This window comes from Telmatherina bonti (assembly GCF_933228915.1).
Source record: "Telmatherina bonti genome assembly, chromosome: 23".
NCBI lineage: Eukaryota > Metazoa > Chordata > Actinopteri > Atheriniformes > Telmatherinidae > Telmatherina > Telmatherina bonti.
In genome coordinates, this window is record NC_136632.1 from 11,712,315 (window position 1) to 11,721,595 (window position 9,281).

The following is a 9,281-nucleotide window of genomic DNA, read 5'->3' on the forward strand; positions in this document are numbered from 1 at the left end:
ACCCGCTAGCTTACCACGGCGTCAAGTGCATTGTTTCAACTTGCATTTCCCTAGTGTGTTTCATCATTAGATAAGGATATCAGAGCAGTGAATTACTTAGAATACATGTACATAGTAGTAATAAACAAATTTCATAACGTGTAATTGTATTTATACCTGGTCGTAAACCTAAAAAAGCGATAGTGTTAGCTAGCAGGCTAATGCAGTGACATGCTACCATAGCAGGTCGTGTGACTCCAGCTGGGAGATGACTCGTAGTTAAACACAACAAATATGTCTTGAGACTAACCAGTTAGATAACTAAAGTTAAAATAATTTGTCAAAAGAAGGGCAGCTCTTGTTTACAGGCGCTTCAATTTATTTAATGATCCTAAAGCTCTCTTCAGATTGTTATTTTCTCCAGGTGAGTAAATGTTCACTGATCTACAAGCTTACTAAACAGTTATCACTGTTTAGTAAGTTAAAATGTCTCTGTATTTAAATTGTGGTTATTGTAGTCATAAAGCAGAAGTGGACCAAACTTAGCAGCTATTATGTTACAATGTAATAACTGCATAGTGTAGTGTTTTTCAACATTTTTTGTGTCAAGGCACAAAACTCACAAAGCACACCACAAACCAAATTGTTTTTATTTTTCAAAAGCCCATATTAGTAGTATAAAGTCATCTTGTCAAAGTGTCTTAAATAGAAATAAGACAAACACAAGAAAAAGGAATTTTTATTATCTTTCACCTGGGCCTCTTAGGATGAACACTTTGCTGCTTTTTAGACCAATCAGGTGAAATTTGATAATTTCTCAGGGCACACTTGATGATCTCTCAGCACAGTGGTTTAAAAACACTGGTAGTGTATAGAACAATATGATAGGGGAGTTTATGTGTAACAAAGTAATATTTTAGTCAAATTTTCACATAAAACTATTTGTATCTTTATAGTGATCCCAGTTCCAATGCTACATATCTGATCATAGCAAAAGTATATGTTGTATTTGCCAGACATATTCACCAGCAATAGAAAAAAGGAGAATTACTCTGAGTTTAATGTAACTGAACTCTTTTATAATTCTTTCAGATCAGTGCACACTTCACATTTGCAAAATGAAGATGTTCTCAGTGGCACACAAGACTGTTTTTGTAGTGGACCACTGTCCCTACATGGCAGAGTCCAGTCGTCAGCAGGTGGAGTGTGATGTGATTACAAAGAACCGAGCACAAGGTGTTATTCCTTTGGCGCCTGTGTCCAAATCCCTGTGGACTTGTGCAGTGGAGTGCTCCATGGAGTACTGCCGGATCCTCTTCGACGTTTACCCAAAAGACAAACTGGTTAGTTTGTTCTCGCAGCTGATGCTTTTCTTTCATCACTGGTCTGCTGAACTGGTGCAACTTAAATTAAGAATGTTTTTGGAAAGATACTGAAAGTCCTGAGTGTTTTAGTCTGTTAACTTGTGGTGCTTCAGTGGTATCAACAATGCAAGTCATGTTGTCTTTGTTTTACAGATTAATTACATTGTGAGTGACTCAGAATTTCACATATTGAACAGCTGGAGAAGGGAAGATCAGAGTACGCATGAGGTGACTAGCTGCCCATCAAACTTCACTAAACGAGCTCATGCAGAAGCCTTCTTCAGAAATAAATTCTCCTTTCTCTCATTGCAGCTCATGTCTGCTCTGGCAGCTGTTGGACCACCAAATCCACACGAGGAACCAGAATGTTGCAGCATTGTGCATGGACTGGAAGCTGCAGTGGAATCATTGTGCAAGATCACAGAGTTGCAGCACGAGAGGCGCACCGCTCTGATGGACACGGCTGAGAGAGTTGCTAATAGAGGCCGAATTGTCTGCCTAACCAACGCAAAAAGGTAACATGAAGTTGCTCAAATGCCCTAAAGCAATAGTTCCAAACCTATTATAATTGAAGAACCCCTTCATGCAAATACTAGAAAGCCTTGGACGTAAGGTGTTCCATTTACTCACTGATCACACTAAACCCCAGTACATGGACAAAAATCAATTGGATACACAAGTTATAGTCATATAAGTGGCTTTTTATTATATGCATATACTATACGTGTTTTAAAATATTTTGTAACATACAGTATTGACCACCATTTATTCATTTTTTGGATTTGGTTTTAAAAGCTTTCAGGCTCCCAAATGCCAGTTCCATGTGAACAAACTGTCCACATGAATAAAAAGTAATTTTATCTGACACACTTTTACTCATCTCCGTATGGACATGGTGTTTATTTTAGTCACAATGGCTCTGAATAGCTAAAGCATCTGAGACCTCCTATGCTGTTTGGGAGACACCATTTGGCCAACCACTGCTATGGAAATAATGCTTAAACTGCAACAAAAAGCTTGCTCATACATTTTAAGAGCATTAGTAAAATGCAGCATAACAATTTTTTTTGTTTTACAGTCTATCTGCATGTTATCACACACTTGTGCTTGCTCATTCATATTTTATCTTTCTGTGCTTATCTGACAGCGATACTCATGTACGCATGTTGGAAGACTGCATCCAGGAAACAATAATAGACAAAAACAAGTTAGCAGCAGGTTCAGACAGGTCAGTAAAAGCAACATTTAAATGATCCTGAAATAAATTTTTGCTTCTGGAACTTCACATTTTGCTTTCAACTCACTGCTGTGGCTTTTAGGCTGATGGCCATCCAGCAGTGTGAGCTGGTTCTGGTTCACGTCTACCCACAAGGTGAGGACACGTTGGTGTCTGATCGTCCCAAGAAAGAGGTGGGTGAAGGACTCGGGGCTCAACTTCATCTCATAGCATCATTCCACAGCTGTTAATTCTCGCTTTACTTTGTTCCTCGCTGCTTTAGATCTCTCCTCTACTCACCAGTGAGGTTCACAGTGTTCGCGCTGGGAAGCACTTGGCCTCCAAACTCAACATTTTGGTCCAGCAGCACTTTGACTTGGCCTCCACCACTATCACAAACATCCCCATGAAGGTAAAAGAAAAACTCCTTTTTTTTTCTGTCTGCCTTGTGTGTAGTCTTGCACATCCCTTGTTAACCTGCATAAACATTTTTCTTTTCTGCTTCCAGTAAAAAGTCTTTTGTTGCCTCATTGTTTTGTTTTTTGTTTATTTTATTGCTTACATTTATGTTAATTTCTCCCTTCGCACTCATGCCATTTCATTAGCTTGTAAGCTAATAAATTTCCTGCTTTCCTTCCCCTTAATAACTCATGAAACTCTGCACTCTCATCTTTTTGTTTATCTCATCTGCACGTTGATATGACTGTGAACCTGCTGCTGGTTTCATGCTGTATTTTCTGTTTTGCTAGCCCACATTAAATGTTTGCGAACAGGTTAGTACTCTGATCACACACACATCAAACTAAGGAAAGCTTAGAGTTTACACCATGTAGTGTGAATAATTTGAGCTCTACTGTTGCAAACAGTCTGTCATTACGAGATTTTGATATGACAGTTGCTCGGCAGGCAACGCTGGTCTCGGAATAAAGGTTGCAAAGTTGCACAAAAGAAATTGATTGTTCTAAAAGGCTAAAATCTCCAAGCAAATTAAGATACTATGGCTGTCTGAGACCAGCGTTGCCTCCTCTGATGTATTTGATAATGTCAGTGTGTGTTAGGTGTGGATAGCTTAAAAGTTGTCCAAACTTCCCTTGGTCTCTGTCACCCTCTCTTTTAAGTCCTCCTCCCATGACACGTTCCATTTAGTGTCTCAGTGTGGTCCATCGTGCTGTCTTTATGACTAGTTTTTACATTTGACCATCCCTTAAATGTCTAAACTTGTTCGACTTCAGCTATTTCTTTACCACTACTTAGTGTAGAAGTTTGACAAATCTTAAGTTGTGTTTGCAGTATTCAGTGATCGTCAAGCCTGAGACCATATATAGACAGAAGTATTTATTAAGCGGTAGCTGTGTTTACATTGGGCACATTTGATTCGATCAAACATCCAATCAGAATAAAAATGTCACAGAAACATCTTAACTTATTCAGTCAGCCCAATCTGATCGAGAGGAGCAGATTAAACTGTTTCATGATCAACAAAACCATGCAACGCTTATTCTTCTTGTTTTTGTGGTTTATGTTCTTTCTGTGCATGCAGGGGGGGTGATAAGTTACAGGAAAGACTCCGAAAAACTATAAATAAAACTATGGCTCTGAAAAAGTTTGGGATTATTGAGCATCTCTACAACAAAAAGGTTAGAAACGTTGGCATTTGGTAAAATAGAATAAAATATTTGTCATCTTCTGAATTATAACACGTTGCACATTATGGTCTTATTAATCTTTCCATCCTGTGAGCGCACAACTGTTCGAATCACTAGCGTCCATGTAAACACGTCACCTGAAGTCCCCGATCAGATTGATTTGTCCATGTAAACGGAGCTATTTTCTGCCGTAAATGTTGTATTAAAGGATGTAAATACAAGAATAAAAAAGATGGTTGAGTCCCTGAGCGAGCCAACATTTTCCTTTACTTTGTCCATCGCCTCTTACCCCTTTGGAACATGAAATCAGCAGTGTTTGTTTACACATATTTGGTTTTGGAACAGTTTAGTTTTTCAACAGCCAACTTTTTCCCTAACCTGTTGCTTCTCTTTCTCTTTCGGTGTGTGTGTGGATGAACAGGAAGAGCAGCATGCCAACACATCAGCTAATTATGACGTGGAGCTCCTGCATCACAGAGACGCTCATCTGGAGTTCTTTAAAAGTGGTGGGTTTACCAATGAACATGTTTCCTTTTTGTCTTTATCGATGTGAAAAAAGAAAGCAGTGCAAGTAGCTTTCATTGTTTGGATTATTCTCACTTTAAATCTGAGCAGCAGACTCTATGATGACTGATTTTTTGTGCAAACTTGTTTGTAAAGGAGTTGGAATAATTTGGGAATAACTTAAAATCTGCATTTAACTGCAATTTGTTGTAAGAGATTAGATATCTTTTCATTTCTTGATGAAATATTTCAACCAAAGCTTGTTTTTTGGCGGTTTAACACGGTCAATGCAGCCGTTCTTTTGTTGCACCTGTAGCTTTTGGAAACATGCTGCTGGAAATAAATAAAATTGAAAACAATAAAAAAAGGAAAGAAAAAAAAAAGACATTGTCGTTGATATTTAAAAAAACATTTAAATAAACTTCAAATAAGCTGTTTTTTATATTCAAGATTTTTTTTTATTAAGATTTTCTTTCTTAACAAACGTACACAAAGAAAAAAGAAAAGAGAAAAATCGAAAAACATTTACACCGGCCCACAGGAGGTAGGCAGATGCAGAAACCATAGGTACAGTACAATGAAGGGGTAAGGATTGAGTGAGACCTAACAAAACAAAAGCACACAAAAATAAATAAATAAAATAAAATACATTTTTAAAAAAAGAATAAAAAAAAAGATAATAATTGTGATAAAATAGGAAAAAAAAAGAGGAAAATGAACACCCGGAACCTTGTTTCCTTTGTGAAATAATACTTTGTGTTATAAGCCTAAAGCTGTACTAGAAGTCCTGCTCCCATGTCTTATGGGAAGTATTTAAAAAAGGTCCCCACGTCTCCTGAAACTTCCTGCTCTTGTGCTGTAGTGAGCATCTAATCTTTTCAAGCTTCAAACAGGACATCAGATCCCCTAGCCATTGCCTATGTGTTGGTGGGACAGTGTCCCGCCATTTGAGTAGAACACAGCGTCTAGCCACAAGAGAAGCGAAAGACAGTGTGTAATGTTTTATTGAGGATAAGGGCATCACCTCCCCGGTGATGCCGAACAGAGCCGTTAGGGGATTCGGCAGTATTAATACAGTTTGTAGTTGTAGTTTGACACTTTATGTCTCACATGGTCATGCAGAAGTAAAACAAGACTGTACAGTACAAAACAATACAAAGCACAGTGCACCACCATGCTTGTAAAGGAGCAGGAAGAAGAAAAATTCTTATATAAAGCATTTCACAGTAGTTGCTTATCAGTTATTTCATTTCATTCTTAGATTGTTATAGATACATTTTTATGCACCACAGCTAATATTTCTCTTTGAATTGATATTTTTGATGTGTTGACTCAACAGATTCATAATCTAAATGTCTTATTTGTTCCACAGGAGACCTGCACATGGCTGGAAGCAGCACTCGGGAAAACGGACTGAAAGAGACAATGACGCTGAAATGGTGCACTCCAAGAACAAACAGTATAGGTGGGTCCTGTCAATGAGAGATGGATTTGTAGATCAGCAGATATCCTATTGATCCCGATATATACGAGAAGATGGGACTTCAGAGCTGAGATCTCTGCCCACCTGACCTAAGGAATGGCGTTTTGATGAACTGAAAAGAGTGATAACCGCAGCAGGAAAGTCTTTCTGTGGCTGTGGAGCTGGAAAAGGAATTCCGCTGCAGGTCTTTTTTTTCGCACCGTTTAACAAAAAAAATATCTATTTTTAACAAATTACTGAAGATGTTTAGAAATTTTTGCAAGATTACAAACTTCTAAATTAGTTTTGTTTGGTGGTTTGTAGTAGTTGTGATTCAATTAAATATGTATATGAACTAAGTATGAGAAAGGAAAAATATACAACGTGATGGAGTTGATTTTTTTTTTTTTTTTTTTTTTTTTGTCCTTCCTGTTCAGAGCTACATTACTGCACAGGAGCATATCGCATCTCCCCAACAGATGTAAACAGTCGCCCCTCATCATGTTTGACCAACTTTCTTCTGAATGGTAAGCTGGATAAACCTGTTAAATCCAGATCAGATGAAGTTTTCCTGTGTGTTCATTGTTGTCCTGGGTTGCTGAATTACACTCGCTTGTGAAAATCTCTTCTTCTGAATTCATCTTCAGGCAAGTGTTGGTTGAACATTTGTTTTCACCACAGGCCGATCTGTGCTGCTGGAGCAGCCAAGGAAGTCAGGGTCAAAGGTTATCAGTCATATGCTCAGCAGCCATGGTGGTGAGATCTTCCTACATGTGCTCAACAGCAATCGCTCCATCTTAGAGGACCCGCCTTCCATCAGTGAGGGCTGCGGAGGCCGAGTGACAGACTACAGAATCACTGTATGTTTAACTCACACAAGCTGTGTGGGAACGCGTGGCTAAACTCTTCTGACTGTAATCAGATTTTTCTTTAACTCAGGATTTTGGTGAATTTATGAGGGAGAACCGGCTCACTCCTGTTTCAGAGTCTTCGCATGATGCCTCTGGGAAGCTGCCAGTCGAGAGAGCCAAAGCTCAGCTGGAACGTCACACCAGATACTGGCCGATGATCATCTCCCAGACCACCATCTTCAACATGCAGGCGGTAATCATCATCGTTTCCATAATTATCTGCTTTCTAAATGGTTTGGAATCTACATATTTTTGTATGTGCGTGTTTTTTCCAACAGGTTGTTCCACTTGCAAACCTGATTGTGAAAGAGACTCTCACTGAGGAGGACGTTCTGACCTGCCAGAAAACTGTCTACAACCTGGTAGATATGGAGCGGAAGAACGACCCACTCCCCATTTCCACAGTGGGCTCAAGAGGCAAAGGTCCCAAAAGGTATTTCCTCAGATAATGGCAACTTTGTTAAAACTTCACATGCTTAATTTTTGAGCATCAACCTCAGGTTAAGACTGCAAACTGCATGCAGGGTTGGTTACATGTCTGCTTTGGTGTCGTGTGCAGGGATGAGCAGTACCGCATCATGTGGAACGAGCTGGAAACATTGGTGAAAACTCACTCCAGCGCCACCGACAGACACCAGCGAGTGCTGGACTGCATCATCGCCTGTCGCAGCAAACCTCCAGAGGAGGAAGAACGGAAGAAGAGAGGGAGGAAGAGGGAGGACAGAGAGGACAGGATAGAGAAAAATGGCAGCAAAGAGACAGAAGACAAAAGCTGGCAGGACTCTGAGAGGTCAGTAGCAGTTCTCTCTTCCTATGACCCGTCTTTGACGAGCCTTCCAGTAACAACCGTTGTTCACGCTGCACTCTGCTGAAGGCTAAAAGGTTTGCTGGAGAAGGAAGACCAGGAGACGGAGGTGATCAAAGATTCCCCGGACTCCCCGGAGCCGCTCAACAAGAAGCCCCGCCTGATCGTGGAGGAGGTTCAACCTCCAGAGAGAGCAAAAGGTTCTGGTGTCTGTCGTCATTAACAAACACACTGAAACTAACTTGGCTAGATTTTTCTTTGTGTTTACAACCAGATCTGTACTTTTTTGATACTTTGGAGTTAAATTTACATTAGTTTTTTACTTTTACTGCCTGAATTGGCATTAAAAACCCAGAGTGCAAAGAATAGGGAAAACAAGTACAACTAAGAACTTATATTTAAACATCTATTCCACTTTTGTACACATCATCTGTAATTAGGACTGTTAATATTTGCGTCAGTCATGTTCAAGACATCCAAAGCACTTCTATAAACCAACAGCCTTCAGTGCCTTTAACTTCATTGACCTTTTAAACTGCTTCCCCACCTCTGCAGGTCCCGTCTCCCTCCTCACCATGTGGACCAATCGAATCACAGCTGCCAATTCCAGGAAGCACCAAGAGTTTGTCGGACGCATGAGCTCCGTTAACAGCAAGTTTGAGTTGTACCAGCACCTCAAAGATGAGAATGGGTGGGTTATTTCTACAAAAAAGAAACAGAAAAGGTCCATCATGAGTGGCTGTGATGCAGATTATTTAACTGAAATGTTCCTGTCAACAGGATGGACGTTCATGAGAATGGGAAGGCCTCCAGATGATATTTCCACAGATCTGTCGCTTCAACTTTTGTAAGGACGAGATTGTGGACAACAGTGTTTTTCAGATGTTCTTCTACTTGAAGACATCAAAATGAGTACGGCAGTGAACTCCAACAGGGAATTTCTAATTTTTTTTATCCAGAATTTTGTAGATATGTTGTTCACAGATTGTATGACACAATAAAAGCTGTGTGATGAAAGTGTTGCTGTTGGATTTTGTACAAATCGTCCAAAATGTCTTAACTTTCAATCAAGACTTCTTTGTACTTTCCAAAATGGCTGCCAATCACATAACTGCTTTTGTTTATTTGAAGTTAAAGTTTTAGCCTCATGCTCATTTAATGTGCATTCATGTCATTTGTAATTTTCATAATGTGTCTAATCTACCTGTATTTGCCTACTTACTTTACCTACTTTTGTTGGTGGAGCATAAGTGACCATAAAAACTAGCAGTTGAGTGCTAAAATGTTTTTAGAGCTCAGTCCTAAGTGGTTGATTATTTAACATCCACAAATAAATTGTGTTTACTTTTGAGGCACTGACTGGTGTTCTGTTATTAAAACCATTAACACAAAGT

At 39.3% G+C, this 9,281-nt stretch overlaps 1 protein-coding gene across 2 annotated transcripts; it reads left to right on the plus strand.

Annotated features, from left to right (window-relative positions):
- On the plus strand, positions 1–9,114 carry ints13 (integrator complex subunit 13). Of its 2 annotated transcripts, XM_079263351.1 has the most exons (17): positions 1–403; positions 1,072–1,322; positions 1,497–1,571; positions 1,656–1,858; positions 2,491–2,571; positions 2,663–2,753; positions 2,843–2,971; positions 4,627–4,711; positions 6,082–6,174; positions 6,609–6,698; positions 6,853–7,031; positions 7,111–7,275; positions 7,361–7,515; positions 7,642–7,872; positions 7,957–8,087; positions 8,443–8,578; positions 8,668–9,114. In XM_079263351.1, exons 2-17 carry the CDS (start codon positions 1,098–1,100, stop codon positions 8,702–8,704), a joined length of 2,106 nt encoding a protein of 701 aa, XP_079119477.1. In that variant the 5' UTR covers positions 1–403; positions 1,072–1,097; the 3' UTR covers positions 8,705–9,114. The 2 variants fall into 2 exon arrangements, with proteins under 2 accessions (XP_079119477.1, XP_079119478.1); XM_079263352.1 differs by lacking the exon at positions 1–403 and having other exon boundaries at positions 1,066–1,322.
- Positions 9,115–9,281: the final 167 nt, after the last annotated feature.